Genomic DNA, 22,368 nt, shown 5'->3' on the forward strand with positions numbered 1-22,368 from the left:
CCTTAGTTAGCCCATAATATGATAGCTAGAATATAAAAGAGCTCTCAAACCCCATTTTTTTAAACTTGCTTACCCATCTTATTCTGCCTTTTGAAACCATCACTACTTCCCACCACTACATATCCCCCTCCTATTGTGTGTTAATTCCACCTCCTAGATAGTAAGCTGTTCAGGGCAGGGTCCTCTCCTCCTGTCTGTATTCCTCTGTCATTTGCAACCCCTATATATTGTACAGCGATGCGTAATATGTTGGTGCTATATAAATCCTGTTTAATAATAATAATAATAAGTAAATAAGTAAAAACTGCCATGCTTCTCCAGTTACACAATATTTTATATAAGAATCTTGTATTTAAATAACATATTAGTATTACATTCTAGTACTGTAAATGTTGTACTTGATATATTTTGAAAATGCCAAACATCAGATAAATGTGAAACAAAGTGTAGAAGCATGAGATCCCCTTTGTGAAACAGGAGCTGTATGTAAAGCATGGCATTCACAGGACAAAGAGAAAGTTATCTGCTGCCGGTAGGTGGCGCTGCTCAAGTCAACACATCCAACGTGTGTAATAAGTGAAAACACACTCGTAGACATCCATAGAGCAGTCTCCCTCCTCCTCCAGCATAGCACGGGGCAGCCATTCCGAGGGCTGGGGAGAGACACATTCCCTGCCAGGTCCCTTTCCCCCTGCGATCAGGAGAACAGCAAGTGAACAGAGATTGGAGCAAAGAAAGAGAGGGAAGGCAGCGTGCAGAAACTGCACAGAACAATCCATTCGCTACTTTGTTTCGCTGACTTGCTACACTTGTGCCGAGGATCTGAGAATTGTCATACATGTGTCTACCCAGCAAGGTGTTTGCTGAGACATATTTCCCTGGCTGGTTGTTGCATCAGTATTTGATTCGTGCTATTGGACATAGGCTGGAGTTTCCTTGATGTGTGCAGTGCAATGGATGTGAGGTTTTATCCAGCAGCAGCACAAGCAGCTGCAGCTCCTGACACCCCCTGTTTGGGACCATCCCCCTGTTTGGACCCCTACTATTGTAACAAGGTGATTTCATGTGTTATTTTATTCCCTTGCTTTATTGCTATCTCTCCTCCCTGCTTCTTTCCCTATGCATGCACACAAAGCCATGCACTGTATCCCTACTTCTCCCTGTCTGCTGATAATACTCTGCTTTAATTGCTTGACCTGGACTTTACACTTCATGTACTGGATGATCTGTTTAGGGGGCATTGGGGCACACATGCTCTCCCAATAAATTAGGATAACTCCAGATTAGAGATCTCTCCTTCTACCTAATGAGCTGAGTTTCTCTATTGTGACATTTGCTCTGTGATCTCATTGACAGCATCCACCACTTTACATTTTACTGCCTGCAGATAACTACAAGCATTTATTAGATATTGCTGCTTCTGTTGCTACTCATGTTGTCCAGTTAGGTTTTGGTGAGTTTTTTTATATGTTGCTGGGAAAAAAAAAGGATGAAGCTGTGCAGTCCATGTAGAATGTTATCCCTTTGTCAGATGGTTGATACTTTACTACTATGAGCATGTGACTTCTGATGTTGGCAATCAAAAGCAATCTGTTTATTACAAGCTATGGCTTACAGTGATCTAGGGGTGTTTTGTGTTGGCTTGTGGTGTCTAATGTATTAATGGTCTCCAGGCAAAGTGTGTTAAACATCCTGAGCTTCAGCCAACAGTCATTATTTATTACTATTATTATATCCCTTGGCCAGGATGGCCACCATGGGATTTAAGTTACTGAGAGTTTTTTTGGAAGTCTCCAGTCATTTTATTTCTTGACTGAGACCATATTGCTTCATCTCTGTACAGTGGCAGCAGGAGAATCTATGCATGAATTACACTCTGCTGCACTGATGTGATGAGGTTTGTGTGCATGAATAAAAATAGCTTGTTTAGCACAAAACACTTACATGACAAGGGCAGCTTTCCAGGCTGACAACTGTGCAAAGGGAAAGTGCTGTGTGGGACTTTGCTAGTGCCTCACATTAAAAGTTTGCCATTGCTTGCTTACAGATGACTTGCTAACCCTTACATTAACTCTGAAATTAAACTTAGGCAAGAATTAATGTTATCTATATATGTTATGATCAGGGATATACAACTGTTTTACCATGCAGTTAATTATTATTTATACATCAATGGTAACCTAAGTTTCACACTTGAGAAATAATATATATACATTGTTGATTCTGATATCAAATCTCATACAGTAGCTAAACCTGCACAATGTATTTGTAGTAATTGAACTCTACCTACATATAAGCATGCTGCTGATACATTAAGCATGGCCTGTGTCCATTACTGCATACGGTAAATGCAACACATCGCTTTACATTGACAACACACAGCCTAAAGCATCTAAATTCTCCCCACTTTCACAGGATTTACTGAAATAATTTACTAATCAGATTTCAGATTATTGATGCAGCACACACAGGCTAACAGTTTTCATAACACACATTAAATAAAAATCAGGAGACAATGCAGGGTGCATTGTGCTACATTTCATCCTGGCAATAAGAAATAATCTTAATTTTGTTTAGAAAATAGGCTTCTGTTATTATAAGTGCTTTAATCACAAATGTACTTAAATGTAACAATATCCCAGTAATGTAATTGAGTTCAGTGACCTTACAGGCTGTAACAAGATATGTCATCAACATTAGAAAAGTCACTAATTACTATACCTCCAACACAGTACATCAAGGAGAGCAGTTACATCATATCTGTAATTACAATCATTTCTTACATGTAGCAGAAAACTAATTCTGTTTTATGTTTTAATGTCTGCACTACATTCCTACTCCATTAATACAGAAGGTTATGTGAAGAGGCTTTTGCCCTTGAGTTACAATTCATTTGTAGAAATAGATCAGAAACACTGTGACTGGCAAGCATTATGCTGCATTAAATATAAAGTGTAAATAATTGTATAGAAGGAATGAATTTTATTTTGTTATTTTCATTTTATAAATATTATTATGTTGTGTTTACTGTTTTGGGTGCCTTTTTGTTAATTTGGCTTTGTAAACACTTGGTACCTGCTGAGTATTTTATTTTAACTTAAAATATTTGTATATGAAGAAAATTATGCTGCAACACAAAATTTTTTTTTTAGAGGAGAAACAAAATGTGCTGACATTCATTGCAAATAGTTTCTAGCTTGTTATACCCCTTTTTTCATGCAAATTATTTGTGATGACCTCAATCTTGCTGTGCTCTGCATTATTCCTGCTTAGGCTTTTAGTAATTATTAAGCAGAAAAAGTCAGATTATTGCAGTAGTGGATGTACTGACACTGCTTGGTTAGTGTTTCTTATAGTAGATGTGATAGCATTGTGGACAAACTCATTGAGACGACTATCTTGTAATGCTTGTAGCTTGAGGGATAGCTACCTTTGAGACATTTGTCCAGCTATCAAATAGCAACCGCTAATCAATAAATGGCTTCTTTAAATAATGCGTTCCACAGTATCGCAGCTAGCAGTACATCTAAAACAAGAATTGACAAAGGCAAGAGACAAATTTAGATGGATGCCACTGTTATGGGGATGCATGTTTGATCTACCCAGATTGCTCCTGGGGCTTTTACCATATTTAATAAGTGTGATGTGCAAGACTTTGGTGTACTGTATTTGTGCAGTGTGCTTTATATTGTGAAACATCTACTCCTATAAAAATGATAGCAGTATAATGATATTTTGACACTTCTAGCAGATGTTAGTCTCTCCGATGAGAGGGAGCCTGACCCCTGCTATCAGTAGGAGAGAAAATAATGGTCTACACCGCTCCCTATGGTGAGCCTCAAAGAAATGTACACTAGATTTCGTGAGCTAAGCTCCTTCAGGAGAAAATGAAGTCTACAGCCCCTTCACTTTCGACTCATACAGACATTTTACCTCTCAGGGTAATGAAAGCATGTGGAGATGTGTTTAAAGATTGCATTGCCAGAAGAGCTTGCCCCTGCAAGTTGGCATTAACACTTATTGTTGAGCAACATATGCAATTAATATACATTCATTTCTTATAAGTGATCATGTCCTGGCTGCACTGTATCATGGTTATAGAGATTATGTTACCGTCTAAGCTCTGGTTATTAGTTATTCTAAAGCTCCCATCAAGGCTTGCAATGTTTTAGATATTCTTTCCATATCTTTCCAAAACATGCCATTATGTTGTCAGAGATGACTTGTATTTAAGATATTACCTTTCATAGATGAATGGACTGAACGCACAAGCATAAAATCATCGAACGTTTCTACTCTTCACTTTCACTGCAATAATGGCTATGTATGGTTACAAAGAGTCATTCTTTTCCATTGCCTGCAAATGTTTTTTTTTAATATGTTCATGGAATTTTCAATTTCATAAACTGCTATTGATTCGGTGATATGTGGAATTGGGCAAATTAGGTGACACAAGTTTTTTTTTTTTTTTTTCTTGAAATTGATTTTGATTTGCTTTTAGAACAAAATCTTTTCATTTTAGAGGCTAAGCAGCACAAACATTATTTATAAAGATATTTAATCTTTAAGTTTTTAAACATTGTCTAGATTGCCAACCGCTTCTGTGCACAGCTGTGGGACATTGTTTGGAGATTGTTGCAAGATCTCATGAGATTCATTGTGCAGAGTTAGAAGAACTGTCTGAAAAATAATATTCCAGTCTGTGGAGACCATTAAACATTTCTGTGATGCAGCTGAATTTTCAAATGATGACACAGTACAAGATCCACATGACATACAAAAATTGAATCGCTCTCAGGAGGTTAAGTAACTAAGAGGTGCAATTAAAAACCACTTGTGTAGCCTGGAGCCAGCAACAGACAGGCCGATGTGATAGGCAGCTACTTTATAAATCTTTCTCAACCAACAAAGCAAGTTTTTTAACTCTCATTTCCATCATAAGTCAAATCAAAAGGGAAATCTACAAAACAAACAAATTCTAATGGATGGAACTGAAGCATCTTGTCACATGACTAAGCAGAACTTCTAATAACTCCTATGCAAATGGTTGAGGCTACACTATTGGATACATCTAGTATCATACAATACACAAGCCTTTATATTTACTAGAATACATTTAGGATTGTGTATATTATTTTAGCACACAGGAACAATGGCAACAAATTTATATAGCAAGTCATTTAGGTACATAGATAAATAGGCTAAGTCTACTGAATGCAAATGTTTTCCATGTATGGTTCTCATGGTGATTGAAGTGTACCTTGACCATGAGTTCAATTTTTATTCACGCTAGGGTTGATTAACTAATAGAGTTTATGCTGTTGACAAAATGAATGAATAGGGAATGAGTGAATATGGTAAAATACGATTTTGCATGCACGTGATTGGATGGCCGAAGTAGAGCTTGTCTACTTTTACTAAGCCACCCTTCCACAGTGACTATTCACTTTGCTATGTGAACAGCCTAAACTCATGTAGTAAATCAACTCAAATAAGCCGATGCTAAAGCTGGAGGTTCCTAATATTACTGACAGGTGTTTTTAAGTGTGCTGGGAGACTTCTTACTGCACCCATTCTTAGCGCAAAAGTTGCTTGCTTGTCCAGTGGAAAAGTTCCTTGGTCACTTGCAGAGGAGATCTCCCCACAAACCATTAAAGAGAGAACTTCTCGGCCAAGAGCAGCATGAGGGCGATTGTGGATTGATAGATATATCTCCCAGAACTACAGATCTGAGGTCCTCTCACCTACCTGGACTTTTCACTGATTCATCCAATAGGCAGCATCAAAACACATTTGCTCCAGAAGGAGCAAAAATTTGAACATTTCCTTTCAGAAAATATTGTTGTCTCTAAGGAATGCACCAACTCTCCATCTAGATCCTTGGATTAGGTTGGGATAAGGTTGATTATGTTCAGTCTAAAAATGAATGTAAAGTCAAAACTGGTGAACACAAAGAAACACAAATATGACCCAGGTTTTGCCAAATTCAAGTTATAGATCATTGTATTGATATTGGTAAGAAAATGTTCAGCACAAGTTTACTTTTCAGCTTTTTTCCATATTCTTCTTTGCTGAGTGTAAAACATGTACTCCTTGTTACCTTCTAAATGATGGTTTGTTGCACAGAATAGGTTAAAGGAGAATATTTGCTCACTTATACCTGCATTTTATGTTTGAACGTACTTCTTAATAAAAAAATATAATGGTTCACATCAGCTTGAAGAATACTTTGGCTTTGCACAAGGCCCTGCCACATTTGCCCTATAACTATGCACTGGATGATGTAGGGGAACATAGAATGATTTGAAGCTGGGAACTAAGAAAGCTGAAGTTTTAAACAAGGATTTTTGGAGTTGAGCTGGAATGTAAACGACATTAGGAGGGCATACCCATTGTTCTGATCATTTTTGTCTTTTCTATATTTGCTTTAAGGTCAGCTTAACTAGAATTAAAGTATTCTGTTTTGACCCAACTAGTTTAAGGTTCCAACTCTCTTCACAGTGATTTAACAGAGATGGCGACCACTCTCTCACGCCACATTGTAACTTAGTTTTTTTTTTTATGCGTTGTCATCTCTTCTCTAGAAATGGTGAAAGTTTCTATACACTCTCTTATTTGTTTCTGTTGTGTTTCACAATACATGATATATATATATATATATATATATATATATCCTTTAGATCATGTTTGTATGCCTTTAAATATTATTTTAGCCCAGCTACCTAAAAATTTCCTTACACTAAATTGCTACATACAATCTAAAAGCCAGAATTAGGCTTGCAGTGTGAATAGGCATGGGCACAATTTAGTATACCTTCTCGATTTTATCATGTTTTGTGAATGGTCCTTAATGCATTTTATACCTAAAATCTGATTAAAAACAATGCTTATGGTTCAGGTCTGTGAGACGCATGCATTAAAGTGTATTTATGCAATTATATTATAAAAAATGTCAAATGTCAAGGCAAATGATGGTCTTTTTAATGGTAAATCCCCTAAAGGATCCTGAGGAATCTTTGGGCCCACTGCAGGAATAGATTTCTACACTAGACAGAATGATAAAACGTATGATAAATTAGAGTAAGCATCATTAGGGATCTTGTAATAGCCACATTTTTGCAGAAAGATTTGTAGTGATTTATTATCTCATTTCATGGACTGTGTACCACTTGAATGGCTATCACTGATGTGCTATTACTGTAGCAATTGTAAGCCCAATTTACACAATCGAAATCAATGTCCAGAGAAATTACAGAGACTCTTCCACATTTGGCTGTGAAAACAGCAAATTAAAGTGGGTCTGTTGCTGTAAATGACTGCAGTTTGCTTAAATATTAACAAAAGAAAAAAAGAAAAGGAAAATGCAAGACCTTAAAAAGGTCTACTGACATCCAAGGATTTAACTACAGCCACAGTAGATCATGCAGCTGTAATAGAAGCAAACAGCACAGAATAAATGTAAACTAAATGTAAGCCATATTAGCAAATGGACAATAATTATGTACACAATATTTGATTCAATAAAACATTTAGTAGTGTCATAATTTTGTATAGGACGGATATTTTAATCAGATTAGCTTTTCAGCACAACCTTAAATTAACACATTTATTCTTTTAGGCATGTAGTATGGAGCGTTTGTTTGGCCATTTGCACATAGTTTTGTTCTGCAGCACATGTATGCACATAATGATATGTCTTATGGTCACATAGTACAACCCAGATAACACTAAAGCATTTTTATAAAATAAATAATTTCTGTAAAAGAAACACATAGTTGATTTAGTAAAACAGTAAAACCTAAACACTACACCCAGTGAAGATTGGTAAAAAATGTAAACCTGTATTCGCTTTGATTACCCAATCATGTGTATGGAGTGTCCATTGTCCAGAAAGTTATGCAATGTATAAAACCTGTGTAGCCACTTCTGTTCTTCAGGATTTCATAGCTAAGTGAATCTTAATGAGGAAAATCCTACTTTCACCTTTCATATATTTCAACAGCTGAGATGGTGTAAAGACAGAAGTGGACCCAACATGGACAAGCAAAATTAAAAATCCACTCTACCTAGCTCTTGTTCACTGGATTGCCACATTTTTGTTTTCTGCTGGTTGTATAGGAAGTTTTGTCATGCTGTGAAAATTGCAAATACAAAACAGTATATATTTTTTTTCTGATCTATTCCATATACTTTCAGTAAATTCTTTACTCTTTTCAAAATATGCCAAGCCCTGGTGAAGAAGTGCCTATAAACTACCGAAACGAGCTGAAGCATACAAGTTTTATTTGCTTTGTTTTAGTTAAAACTTACATTTTAGAGCACTCCAGTTCTTGACTCTTCATTTGACATTGCGAATCAAACATGGTCTGATTTTACCAGTTAGAGCAGAGGTACCGTGTTTCCCCGAAAGTAAGACCTACCCCGAAAATAAGACCTAGCACTTTTCCCCCCAACCTGCCCTAATATAAGACCTACCCCGAAAATAAGACCTAGTAGAAAAATAAAAAAAAAAATAAAAAAATAAAAGCAAACATAAATTAAAACAGTACTCACCGAGCGGGAGACAGCGGGCGTACACACAGCGGGCTAACACACAGCCGCACAAGCCGATGCTTTCCTTGTAGTTCCGGCTCCTGTCACAGGCGGAGTGATATTACATGCACTTCGCCTGTCAGAAGCTGAAGTGCATGTAACCAGGCTAGTTCTAGTGAGCCCTTAAAAATGTGTTAAAAAAAAAAATTAAAATAATATACTCACCTGATACCCGATCCTGCGTGTGTTTCTGGCTGCAGCAGCGTCTCTCTTCTCTCCTCTGCCAGCATCGTGTCTTTTCCTGTTTGTAAAGCAGGAAAGAAACCGGCACAGCGCCACCTGCTGTTCCATGTCCTAACTGCCGAACAGTGGAAAAAAAGCACAGAGTGATCAGAAGGGGAATTTGTAAGGGGAATTTGGGAATATGGTGTGTTTTTTTTTCATTAAAAAAAGTATATAAGACCTACCCTGAAAATAAGACCTAGTGTGTTTTTGGAAGCCCAAAAAAATATAAGACAGTGTCTTATTTTCGGGGAAACACGGTAATACTGAGTACCAACACATAAGTGCATTCTAGTGTTCTTCATCTATAGCTTGGATTACAGTCTATCATTTACCATTTAGCTGGGTTATCTGAGCCCCCATAATGATCACTTTCTGCAGATGGAAAATGGCTACACACCTTAACCATCTCAAACACTGCACATGTTAACTAATATACAGTATCAGGCCAGCAGTATATCTGATTACTTTTTCATTGAGAAAACAAAAAGCAGGAGCTGTCTGTTGCCTTTTGCTTTTATTAAACAACAACCAAAGGTTAAAAAGAAATGGAAATGAATACCTGATTCTGGTGACAGCTGCAATTGAATGTTCACACACGGACTAAAATGACTCTGAGAATGTTTTCTTACTGCTTCTAAATTTTGATTTGTGTTTTAAAAATATTTGTAACACAATTGTTTTTTTTATTGTAAACAAAGTGTTCCTTGTCCAATGTGTTGCTGTATTTCTTCATCTTATTGGGTACTGAGATCTACACAATAAACTATTTTTGTTGTATGAAAACACAAAGTTACAGAGTTTTAAAAGCAAATGTACAAGAGCATGAGAATTAACTCTGAATACTATAGGCACACTTGTGTAGAGGGTTTGCTAACATAGTGAGCCTGATTTATCAAAGCTCTCCAAGCCTGAAGAGGATGTGTGTATTCACTGATACACACATCAGTGAAGCTGGGTGATCCAGCAAACCTGGAATTTGCTGGCAAATGTTTTGAACCCTGGACCAGATCCATTCCAGGTTTGCTGGATTACCCAGCTTCACTGATGAAAGTGTATCCTTTCCAAGCTTGGAGAGCTTTAATAAATCAGGCCCATTGTACTAAGAGTGTATTGATTGCTCAGCCTAGTTTGTGGATGTATTGATTAAAAAAAAACATGTATGTTCTTTAATCAGTCATACCCTCCATACAACTCACAGCTTTTGTCTTCCATACTACTTTTCTCTTGATACTGATTGGAAGTTGGATGGTCTGAATATTGTAGTACAAAACTTTTGGTTGTAATATAGTGCATGTCTACCTATCAGACAATAACAGGGACAACCTAGGAAAAAAAGGTAAAGGGGGAATTGGTCCAAAAGAGGAACAGTTAGTCGCTTCTAAAGAACAATAGTTGGGAGCTAAAGAAATACCTTTGTTAACTGTTTTTTTTAGTAGAGTTGTGTAGAAAAAGTATATCATATACTTGTAAACAATTTTACCTCCCTTACACTGAACTTCTAAATCTGTACCTACAATAAAAAGGAATTGATACATTTCTCTAAAATTTAACTGATTATTTCTAGTTGTTTTAATATTTTGTCAGGCTTTCTTTTTTATGTAGATTGGATATTCCAGCTCCCCAAATGTGTCCAAAAAGCTGTTTATTTAAACATATTTGTATGCTACAAATTTTAAGTAGCTAAAATATACTACACGATCATACCAAAAACAATATATACAATTTTTATTATTGGGAATTTAATCAGATATGATAGGTTTCAACAGTTTCTTGACAGACATTAACAACAGCCTTTCAGAACTTAAAATAGCCCCAGGCTAGCTTTTCAGACTGAAGGCATTTTGTCAGCAAGCTCAGAACATGTATTTAATGAAAAGGGAGAGGGATACATTTTACATACTATAGGTGATATCCAGATGATTCTGCAGCTATGTTTCTTGTTTTTAATAGCCTGATTTATATTGCATTGTTAGGAACTATTCTGAAAATAAGAAGGTATTTCATAAAAGTGTAACTGCCTGTTTTATTGATTGTTGTAAGTTGGTGTTGGTATTAGTTTTTAAACTCTTTTTTTTTACATGTAATGAGCCATTGAAAACTGGGTCTTTTTCTAGCTTTATAGCAAAGAAGCACTGAGCCTTTAAAGATCTATCAAAAGTACATAAAGTTAGTATGTGTGAATTCAACTAGTATGCAGAGGGTCATGTAATGGTCAGTTCCACAGAACTTATGCAAGAAAAAGTTTCAGATGCCAATATCAGGAAACTTGATTTCGCTATCATTTGTATTTCAAGTGAAAGCAAACATGCAAATACCTTTTATTTTCTAATTTGCACTTAGCACAAAGGAACATGAATGAGCTGTGATTGGTCATGCTTTGAATCAACTCTACCTTGATGCTTTATTTTTATTAATTTTGTTTTAATTTTTTTTTTATTTCTGGAAGTGTATAAATGTTTCCATGTTTGACCATATTGTCACAAAAACAGATTTGTGATGCACAAAGCACGTACAATCAGCTGCATTCTGCGTTTGCAAATGACCCTTATGAGGTTTCACAACTTGTCCAGCTCGTTTTATCCCAAGTGCTTACAGGATGGATAATTAGTAATATTTCCTTTTTAAGCGTATTTACATATGGTATTTGAAAACTGCCATGCAAATCATATTACCCATGTTTATAGCAACATAAAATACTTTCATTCCTTTCAGCCATGACTGGCTGATTTAATATATCTTGTACGTGGTTTGAGTTAAGCTGTTTAAATCAATATTGCATTATGTCGGATGGGTTCATAAAAGTCTGTTTTAATGGCCTCAGCTGTTCTTCAATATGATTTTTGTTTAATGTACAGTATTATAATTTCAAGTCATTGAGCTTCCAAGGACTCTTTTTGATCCAATGTTTGATTTGCTTCCCTTGCCCACAACATTAAGAGCTTCTCTTTTCCAAAACCGTTAGTGATCTTGGCGAGTTGAAGTATGACGGAGAGAGCAAAAGCCTTTTCTGCAGAGAAAGCTCCAATTTATGATATATCAAAACAAGCTAATTATTGATATGTATGCCATATCTAGCTAGGGGAATTTGTCAAAATCCTTCAGCTTTAGGATCAGTGAAGTTGCAGGCCATCTTGCTAACTGGTTATCGGTAGGGACATTTAAAAAGCACAGCATGATTGTGTTTATGCAACTAAGCTCCTGAAACTGTTATTTGCATCTCAGAACCTTGGCTGGGATCCTAAAAAAAGGCTTTAGAAGGAGAGTCTGCTGCAGTTTCTTATTGATATTTTAAGTAATTGATCAAGGATATCATGGTAACAAATGGTTGGGCTCAGTTGTATCTGTGTAGTCTAAATATAAGTACAGTTTTACTTAAAAAGAGAGTTTTTTAACTAGCATTTATTTCTAATATAAAAATGGTGAGAATACTGATTGGAAGAAAAAAGAAATGATTCCATTTATTCTTGTTTTTTTTCCAGTTGTTGATTTAGGGGATTACAGCCTAATGCATTATTTAAACCTTGGTCTGGTTTCACCCCTCAGAAAACCTTGAATGCAAAATGATGACATTCTTTACACAAAAAAAGAATATATTTCACCATTTGACAGATGCAGTCATGACCATTATTAATAAAAACCTCTTCACAGTGGAGGCTTAATATCAAAGCTAATGATTTATTTTATGTTAATGACTTTCTGCTAGAGCATAAAAGACTATTCATAATGGACTTTTCAGTACTCTGTTCAGTTACTAAGGCTAATGGGGTAATCTTTTCTTTGCCAGATTTGAGCTTTTGAAGTAAATCATGCTGTTACTTTTATAAGCCTAATTCTTGAAATTTATTGCAAAAATCTAATTTTAAAGAGCTAGTTGTAGAATTAATTATGAAAGAACAAAAATAAAAAGCTACTGCATATTAAATAGGCAGCATTAAAAGTATGAAAAATTCAGATTACAATTAGGAAAACATACAATTCTTTATCAGAATGTTTTCATCTCCTGGGATCCTCTGTGCAGCATTCTAATTTAGTTGCATGTTTTATCAGCAGACTAGTTAAATCTAGAATTAGAGTTAATTACAAACAACACAATACAGCAACAATTAATAATTTGTCTAGTAAAGTTCACATCATGTGCTAATCATGACTCCTGGTTAATAAATGTCTTCTATCTTCCTCCCCTGATGCCCATAAAGACCTGTTATATACATGGCATTGGTTCAGGTACAGCTGCTGCATGTTAATAATGCATTACAGTCCCGCTAATAAACATAACAAAGGTTATCACCTTAAAAAGACTGCACCACCTACTTTCATTTCTCTAGGTTTGCTGCATTATTCACATGATGTGCTCTCAGTAGCTGTGTGAACTATTAGAGGCTGATGAAGACAATTAATACAAATTTCATGCAAGCATGGCCTTGTAAACACAATTATATTTAACCTTGCAAGAAATGAGCAATTTATTGGTTATGACTGGTTTATTTAAGAAGCAAAACAGACATCTTATTGTACTGTAGTCAAATCTTTTTTCACAGTTATAAGCATTAGGAGGGTCCAATATATTTGTTTGTTAATGGACCAGATATAAATAAAAAAGATCTATAGGTCAGTGGATTTCACAGGGATTTACCCCCTCCCCCTATGAAGATTTTATTCATCAGCTTAATGCATTCAGTAAAAGGGAACTGTAGGCTGGACAAAAACTTTTTATTATTCCACATTTTATTTCTATTTTTAAATAAAGGGCTGCTAACATTCAAATAGAATAATTTATTTTCTGTGCCCACAGTGTTTCATGATCACTTAAAGAGATTAGGGAACATTCTGTATCTGGAATTCTACTACCGTACTAAAAGCTTTACCACGATGAAAAGGTAACTTTACATTCTTCCATTTGTGTATAATGTTTAAGGCAGGGGTACCCCCAACACAGTAAGTTCTTTTGTTTTGTTCATAGAAGGGGATACATGTAATATAACACTCAGCCACCACTTTACAAGGTGCGCCTGTAACTTGTTTCAAATAATCAATCCATTAATGATTCGTCTACAACTTGCTTAACCCATGTAGACTTAGCCAGGTTTCTTTGCTGGTTGAACAAACATTTAGAATGGGAAAGATGTGGAATTATGTTTGTGTCTGGCATAGTGGTTGTTCAAGATGAAAGAACATCCAACAACTATTTACAACCATGTTGTACATAAAGTTCTTTCTAAACACAGAATATCAAATCAAGATGATTGTGAGCTACAGTGGCAGGGTCCTTGCTAAATTATCAGGAAGAAGACAATGAGGTGGCATGGGATCCATGGAATAGGAACGTGTTGCATTGCCTGTGAGTTATGATTTTTCGTGCAAAATGAGGATCATCAGGGATCATCAGGTCCACAGGATGAATGTTTTGGTATTAGATATATGGGACATTACCAGCCTAGAGGCTGAATGTGAAGGTTTATTTACTGAGATGATGTCCCCAGTGAGGAACAGTAGCAGTCATCCTACAAAGTACATTTCAGGTGCTTGGCTTTCACAGCCAGTTTATTAACACCAAAAGACATGCAATTGTTTTCAGATTATCTCCATTGTCTATTGATAACTTAAATGCACCCATATTTAATGTACAGTGCTGCGAATTATGTTGGCGCTAAATAAATTATGTTTTTTATTATTATTAATATTATTAATAAAATTATTAATAATAATAATTGGCATGTTTGGGTAAAATGATATTATTAAAGGCTTTTAAAACAGTGTTGAAGTGTTAAAGTACATTTTTACTTTTGATAATGTTATCCTTTACCCCTACCCTGACCAGAACCCCCCGCCAATGTTACCTGCCCATACTCCATGTGGATATTTGCAATGTGCCCAGAAGCAGGAGAATATTTCCATTTATATAAAGGATATCTCATGGGCATAATAGAAGGATCTAGCATGTTACTTGATTGTTAAATGATGTTAAAATCACTCAGCATTTCCAATATTCAGACAGCTTTTAGGAACTGTAGAAAAAAAATGAAAGAATGAATTGTTATTCTTGTCACCAGAGAGTGAGCATAACATGAACTTCAGTGAACACTGGTAACCCAAAATAGATGGAAAGGAGATTAACAGTAAAAAAAATGTAGGAAGTGCAAAGTTTTCTCTTTGTTGTCTGGAAGTCTACCAGACAAATGTGTATGTATATTTTTGCTATCAAATGTAAATGCATGGTTTGGAGAGATAAGGAATAAATCAGGAAATGGAACTGTCTGTGCAAATCCTTACTGCAAGCAGTTATTTTTCTGTCAATCAGAATAGCAATGGATAGTATTAATGATTTTCAGAACAATGAGGAATTGTCACACTTTCTTTCTTGACCTTGTATAGTTTTTCTTCTCTGGGAGAAAACTCCAATATAATTTCTAGTTTGGACTGTGAAACATTAATAAGTATGATATTTATTGTAAGATGTATAATATAATTGTGTCCATTTGGTGGTTGGGCTAATACTGGTCTGGCATGACAAAGCTATAGACCTCTTATGGTCATTTTAACACTGAAACATTTTTTTTTAAAGTTTTGCTTAATATTCAGTAATTCGCTAGACATTATCAATGAAAAACTAAAGGCAACATTCATATGCTGTATGAAAAAATTGAATATATTCATATACAGTAGTAGTCTATAATGGCTTCATCAGCTTTGCACACTGATTTTTTATTTTTTTAGCTTGAACATGATGAAAATTAGGAAACTATATACTGATTTGAAAACCAATTAATAGACTTTCTCAGTGTCAATAATGTGTATTTCTTATACATGGCCAAATCTCACACCAAAAAAAGTTGGACAGTAAAATATTCCTATCCAGACTTCAATTCCATGCTGCCAAATCATGTTATGAGTATGACCTTTATCTCCCTGTCAGCTGTTGTTCTATTGTAGCACAAGTACAATGAAAATCTTGTTTGCTCTTCTGAGGAGAAAAGGGCTATTACAACATATCAGAGAAACTGTGCAATTTCCATAGTTTTCTATAACAGGTTGTGTAAGAGCAGACAATTTAAAAAATCTGTAGTTGTATTGCTGTTTTTTACTCTGATGTTGTTTGCACATGTAGGGATTGCATAACACGTAGAAATAAATTATTCAATATATTTTAAGCCGAACAAAAAAAAAATCACTGGTAATTTGCTTCAGACAAACAATGTTCCTACAGCCCCTGAGAGGAAAGGCCAGCCTTTTATGTTGTTTAAGTCCTAACATTCTGACTGATGTGAACTAGAATGACATTGGTTTACTGGTCACTAAATGAATGGGAGCACTTTGAATTTGGACTGCTGCCAATTTTACACAAACAAAGAGGCCCAACCAAAGGAAAAAAAAAAGAGTTCAACTTAAATGAGAGACACAATCGCAGCATTACAAGAATACTACCAGGAATGTAAACTAAATGTAAAACAAAAAAGAAAAAAAAGAAACTTTTTCAAATTTAAATTTTTAATCTACTATGACTTTTGTCTCATGCTTTGCCAGTTTCTGTAAATGATACTGGGCATACTAAGCCTACATAAATGCATTCACATGAAATTTATAGTGTACTGTTTTTCTTTGGAGTGCCACAGTGTGCTTTAAAAATCTTTGGCACAACACTGAAGTTGTCCACGGCTGGAGTTCTCTTTATCTGAGAGTGGGAAATTGTAGTTTAATCAGTTATGGCACTTTCAGTGTGTAACATTCATTAGCAAAGCAATTTGTCATGACTGTTATTAGTCAGGAAATGTATCTTTATCTGTGTCTTAATGCTCAGTTACTGTTTAGGAAAATATCCCCATATATTGAATTATATTTTATTATTAAGTTTTTTTCATCCAAATTCTAGTCTGTTACTAATGACTTAAAACCCACAAAAGGATTTAACAAGCACTGCACATTTATTTCTGCAATGCAAAGCTTTTTATGAATGTGTAGTCAGATAACAGCATAATATGTTCTTGCTAATTAATTCTGTTTTGTGCAAAGCCAATCTTTCATGTTCACCTATGAAGGATTAATTTGGCTAATTGATTTTGTATGACAATTATAAAATGTGTAGGCTTTCTATCTGTAGGTTTTATGTTTTGTTTAGGAATGATTTAAAAAGAATTATGGTTAGTATGGAACTCAGCAAAGGTTTGCTTGACAGAAGACACTGTAGGGATCCTATGCTTATTTCCCTGATTGCTCTGATCAAAAACCTAATATGTATCAGTATGGTGGACCAATTAGTGCCCATTTTTTCCATAGAACAGTGTACAGTGTCTGAACAGCCAATCGCTAGACCCCCTTAAATCCCAGATAGCTGTGGGGTGAGCATGTATAGCCCTGAGAAGGCGTCAACTTTGTGAAAAGTAGTATAAGCTGATTATTACAATGTTAGAATTTAGTAAAATACAGATGTGAAATAACTGTCGATGGAAAAGATATTTTTTAACCATTTCCAGCAAAAGTAGAACAAACAAGCTTTCTGCAGACAGCACTATTTTGTTCCATGGACAGAGGAGGGGGAGGAGGAGCAGGAGGTGCTCTGCTGCATCCTCCCCATTAGGAAATAACAGCATTTATTTAGGATGATATCCTATTTAGTATATCCTTGTATAGTAAAGCACTAAACAAGTTAGATTTTCATCCAAGACAATCACAAATGATTTTATTGGGAGACAAAAATCTACTGTCCGTACAGGGCTTTAATTTTTTTTTTTAAGTCTGTACTAGTTGCATTTGTAAGTTTTTAGGAAGAGCTTTAGGCCTTCCTTGGAATGCTTGGTGAAAGGATAATCCAGTGGGTGGCTTAAAGGAACCTGCATGAAGCCACCCTCTGCCTAAATGAGTGTCTATGGTTTTATTTGGCAGATGAGGGGGTGGATGCTTGGATAAAAGAAAGTAATTTGCTGTAGTTGCTCCAAAGCAGCTGCACAGAGGAAAGAGAAATGCTCCCATGTATGTGAAGGCATGTCCTGGTCATTTGTAGAATAGTTGGTTGAGTAGAGGTTGTATACCTTAATTTAAAGGTGTGTGGGTAAGGAAACATACATATACCGTATATACATATTTATATTTATCTTAGATTACTTAGACTGCAGTGGTTTGCTCTATGATTGTGATTATTTAATATTCTTGTAAAACTTTTCTAACAACTTTATCGTTCTTTTTTTGAAAACTTTTCAACTTCAGTAATATTCAAATTTTTAAAATGTACTCACATTACAATTAGGAGCAACTATTCTACCCAACTGTACCTCCTTCTAAGGGTAAGCTCAGCTTGAATAAAAAGAATTTTGTTCCTTTGAAAACCCAACTAGGTAAGAACACCCACTTTTCTACAATTACTGAATCTTTTATCCTAACAGAAGTTTGTTGTGGTGTACAAAAAAGTATGCCCTTAAAAAAATCATGACACAAATAACTGAAAATTTGCTTCTTTATCGGGTATTAACTATTTTATGTCTAATTTCAGTAGAACAATGTTATTATTAATATTAACATCATAATGTATTACTCAGCCTTATACAAAGTCCATAGTCATGTTTCTAAGTATCTCTCAGAGGCTCTCAAAATCTAATGGTGACTAAAATATAAAAGAAGCTTCTCTTGACCTAATTCAGTGTCTATTCAGTGAAATGTTTGCTTATTCTGCTTAAATGTTTTAGCTTGGAGTAAATGGGAGCTGTGTGGCTTTGTGACCTACTGTGGTTTTGGAAGCAGAAAAATATTTTTTATAACAACTTTGTGAAATAGTTTCACCAGTTGTCCTTGTCATATTATTCTGCTCTAATATTATTATAATATTCCCCTGTTCTCCCTTTTTTTCCAGACTGGCAACTGCTAGATACTCAGTTTTGGTAACAGGCAGTAACCGCTAGGCGTTTTCAGGTGTTTGCAAAAACTTGTGCAAGCAGTTGCAAAGCCTAGCAAAGCAGTTCAATTGTTTTTTTTTTTTTCTTTTTTCTGAACCACCAAATCTCCAGAACAATGGAAGCTGCGGGTAAACTTTTAAAACATTTTAAATAGTGGTAAAAAGTTGTTTCAATTTAAGTCTCTGGAGGCGGTTGATTTGGAAAACACGTGCCAATGCTATCACAAGCAAACACCTGCAAAAAAACCCAAAAAATGATTAACCTCTTTTTAATAACTGTGTGGTACTTCTTGAGATAACCACTAGTGTGAATTCAGCTGTAATCCCTCCCTGTTCTATCCAAAACCGAAATAGAAGGTTTTGGATATTGATACACTTTACAGTTGTAAACTTTATGTATGATGTACCAAAAACTGCCACAGTAGATAGAAGGATGAATACTCTACAGTTTAAGTAAGTTGGATATATTAGACAGTCTTGTATCATTCTTTTCTGATGACAAAGAGATAAGCTGGGACCGAGTGTTAGTGTCTACAGGGAGCCTGACATGCACATTGCAATGGATATAAAAGCCATTTGAGAAGATGATCCCCCAAGGACCTGACTATTCAAAAATGAACCAACAAAAGCCTTTGTGTATGTTCAGCTATACACAAGCAAATGAAAAAGGAGCAGTAGGGGTGAGAGACTAATAGAAGAAACTCATATATAAATGTAGCAAGGTGTGAATACGAATTCATGTGCATTATTATAAAAGTAAAATAGTTTTCCCCAAAACTTTACCTAACATTTAGCTTAGTGATGTCACTTGAGCCCTGTAAACGTCACCATAAATGTATAGATCTGTTTAAATATACAAGATGCCCCTACAAACAATGATTAGATAGATATCCATCTTTTGTATATTTTATGTAAGCTTGCATATTTTATTTACTGCTTTGATCAGGGTATAGAAAAACTCAAAAGATGTAGAATTTTCTATATCAATGCTCATTAAGCATTCTCTACTCAAAAAGGTTAGCAAGTCGGTCAGACCTGAAATCTATTTAGACCCAACATCATAGCTGTGACAACATCATAGCAGTGCTCACCAGACACAGACAGACAAGTTTATTTTGGGTGGCTCTTTGTGCTCTTTATCTATGGGGCCTAAGAAACAGCGACAAGGCAGTCTTTATTTCATATGGCCACTTGCATTATTATTATTATTATTATTATTATTATTATTATTATTAATAATAATAATAAACAGGTTTTATATAGCGCCAACATGTTATGCAGCGCTGTGCAATAAATAGGGGATTAAAAGGAAACTGGAAAAGGTTGATTTCCTGTAATTTAATTGGCAATAATAGCATGTAAAACATGTTGGACTGTTAAGCCATCAGTAAAACAGGGCCCACACAATGAGAAGACTGATAAAAGTATTTGATTATGAAGCAGTTAAACTAGAAATGTCTATGTATAATAGAGAAGGACCTCCTTCTGCAAGTTAGGGAAACATTTTGCATACTAGAAATGATTTGCTCAGTAAAATACAATGCATGATTGTAATGGCTAAATCACTTTTTATTAGAAAAATCTATCACAGCAATCACCTAGATCTGCACTCCATTATGTGTCACAATGCAGGAAAATAACACAAGGGAAAAGCTGTTGCAAAAATTGCCTTCAGAATAATTTAGTATTTCTCATGTTTTTTTCTTTTTTCTTTACAATATATTTATTTATTTATTTTTTTCTTCAGCATAGTAGAGAAGCAGACTTCAATTATGTGTTCACAATTGCTTTTTTATATGAGCTGAAATATACTCCTGACACTCATATTACACTTTACATAAAACATCTGCAAAAAGGTGGTTGATGGCTGTCAACACTTCTTCCTCTACACAACCAGTGTTTCCATTGTGTGTTGAAATGAAATCATTCATAGGTACAAAATTTCTACCCTTCAGCAGTAACAAATTTAAGAATATTTCTACAGAACATAAGAACATTTCGGTTGATTGTAAAATCTAGTATTTTCTGTAGATGATAATAATACCCCTGTACTATATAATTTTAACTTCTTGATGAGATCAGCTTGAAGGCATTTTTCATATGCAAGAACAAGATACTAGTGACATTTTTCAACCATTAGGTAAGAAACCTCTATTGTATTTGTTTAGATTTTAAGGGGATCTTTTAGAGCCTGTCACTTTCTTTATTAGGGTGGAGTAAACTTTTATACAAAGTTTACTTACCCTTGTTGGCCTTCAACTCCAGTTTAACCATCCCCCAACTGTGTAAGTTCTTGCAGCCTTGCTGATCTTTATTTTTCATTACTGTTTATATGTGTGCAGAAGAATATCATTAGAGACAGCCCCATGAAAGTTGATGGGGTTTTACTGAGCATGTGTGCATGCTGGGGCTGTTGAATAAAATCAAGAGGGTGGGATAAAAAGGATAAGCAAGCTTAAAAAGGATAAAATGTTTAAAAATGCCTTTCTGATGTCTGCATGTAAATGTGGCATAGGTTGTGTGCAGCTGAACACCTTAAAAGCTTTACTTTCAATTGCATTGCCTTCAATTTTTCAAAATTGTGGGGATATGTCTGTTTCCCGCTGTGTACATCAGGACAAAATGGCCAATGTGATGTTCTATATAGGTTGGCATGGTTCTTCCAATGCCACTTTTCTGTTCCCCTAGTGATGACTCTTCCCTATGTTTTAAATTCTTCCACCAATGGGACAAAGAGGCTAAGAAGGTCTATGAAGGAGGGTAGGCAGCTGGCAATAAACACAAAATAATACAAAGCAAACTAATAGCTTTAAATTTTGGCAACAAACCTATTTACAATTACATGGGTGCCTCTTCAACATAATAGTTCTGTTTTAAGCCTTTCTGTGGATGTATATATTTTCCTAGATATGAAAGTACATATATTTCATTTTGCCCATTTTAAAAGGAATAGTTTTATGTATAGTCTTTTGTTGTTCTTCCCTAAAATGTCAGCTCTGTTAGCACTGAGACAACACAATGTTCAACGGAGATTCTCATGTTTTGAAGTTTTCCTGTACACAGGTGAAAGTATCTAATTGGTAAGGCATGTAATTACTGCACATGTTTTCACACTGTGAGGTCCTCAAGATGTGGTCTGTTGGGAATACAAAGATGCAGGGATGAGAAATGATGATCTATAATGCATCCTAATCATTTAGACTGTATCACTTCTCTTCATCTATGAATTTCCTGCTTTTTCTTTGGCTCCAAGATTACAGAAAGCATAGCTGGAACTACTGAGAAAATATTTTTAAATGTATGAGATTTTGGACTTGTTCGCTTTTCATGAGGATTTTTATATACTGGAAAAGTAAAAATATACCAGAGTAGCTTGGCTAGAATATTTAAAATACAAAAGACAAATGCCATACAATCCATTTTGTTACCATATTGGTTTATTAAAACTGTGGTTTGATAATGATTTCCTGGGCTGTTTGATGTGTTGATTGCATTTCAATTTAGATTGCATTTTCTTTCTTTCTTAAGCTGCAATTGACCTTTGCCTATGCTGCATTTGACCTCCTTTTGGGTTGCACCTATCTGCTGCAAACTACTTTTGTGTTTTCTTTTTGAATTGTATAGAAAGAAAAGTAGTAAAAATGTGCCCTCAAACAGTTATAAACACCTAA

At 35.2% G+C, this 22,368-nt stretch overlaps 1 protein-coding gene across 2 annotated transcripts in view; it reads left to right on the forward strand.

Annotated features, from left to right (window-relative positions):
- The first annotated feature begins 606 nt into the window (after positions 1-606).
- Positions 607-22,368, forward strand: part of TOX (thymocyte selection associated high mobility group box) — a 164,773-nt gene continuing 143,011 nt past the window's right edge. The window contains exon 1 of one of the 2 annotated variants that reach the window (XM_072411152.1): positions 607-1,055. In XM_072411152.1, coding sequence (XP_072267253.1) covers positions 954-1,055 — 102 coding nt within the window. In that variant the 5' untranslated portion in view covers positions 607-953. The remainder of the gene's footprint in view (positions 1,056-22,368) is intronic. The other variant, XM_072411151.1, reaches the window with a different exon arrangement.

Source organism: Pyxicephalus adspersus, chromosome 5, assembly GCF_032062135.1.
Source record: "Pyxicephalus adspersus chromosome 5, UCB_Pads_2.0, whole genome shotgun sequence".
NCBI lineage: Eukaryota > Metazoa > Chordata > Amphibia > Anura > Pyxicephalidae > Pyxicephalus > Pyxicephalus adspersus.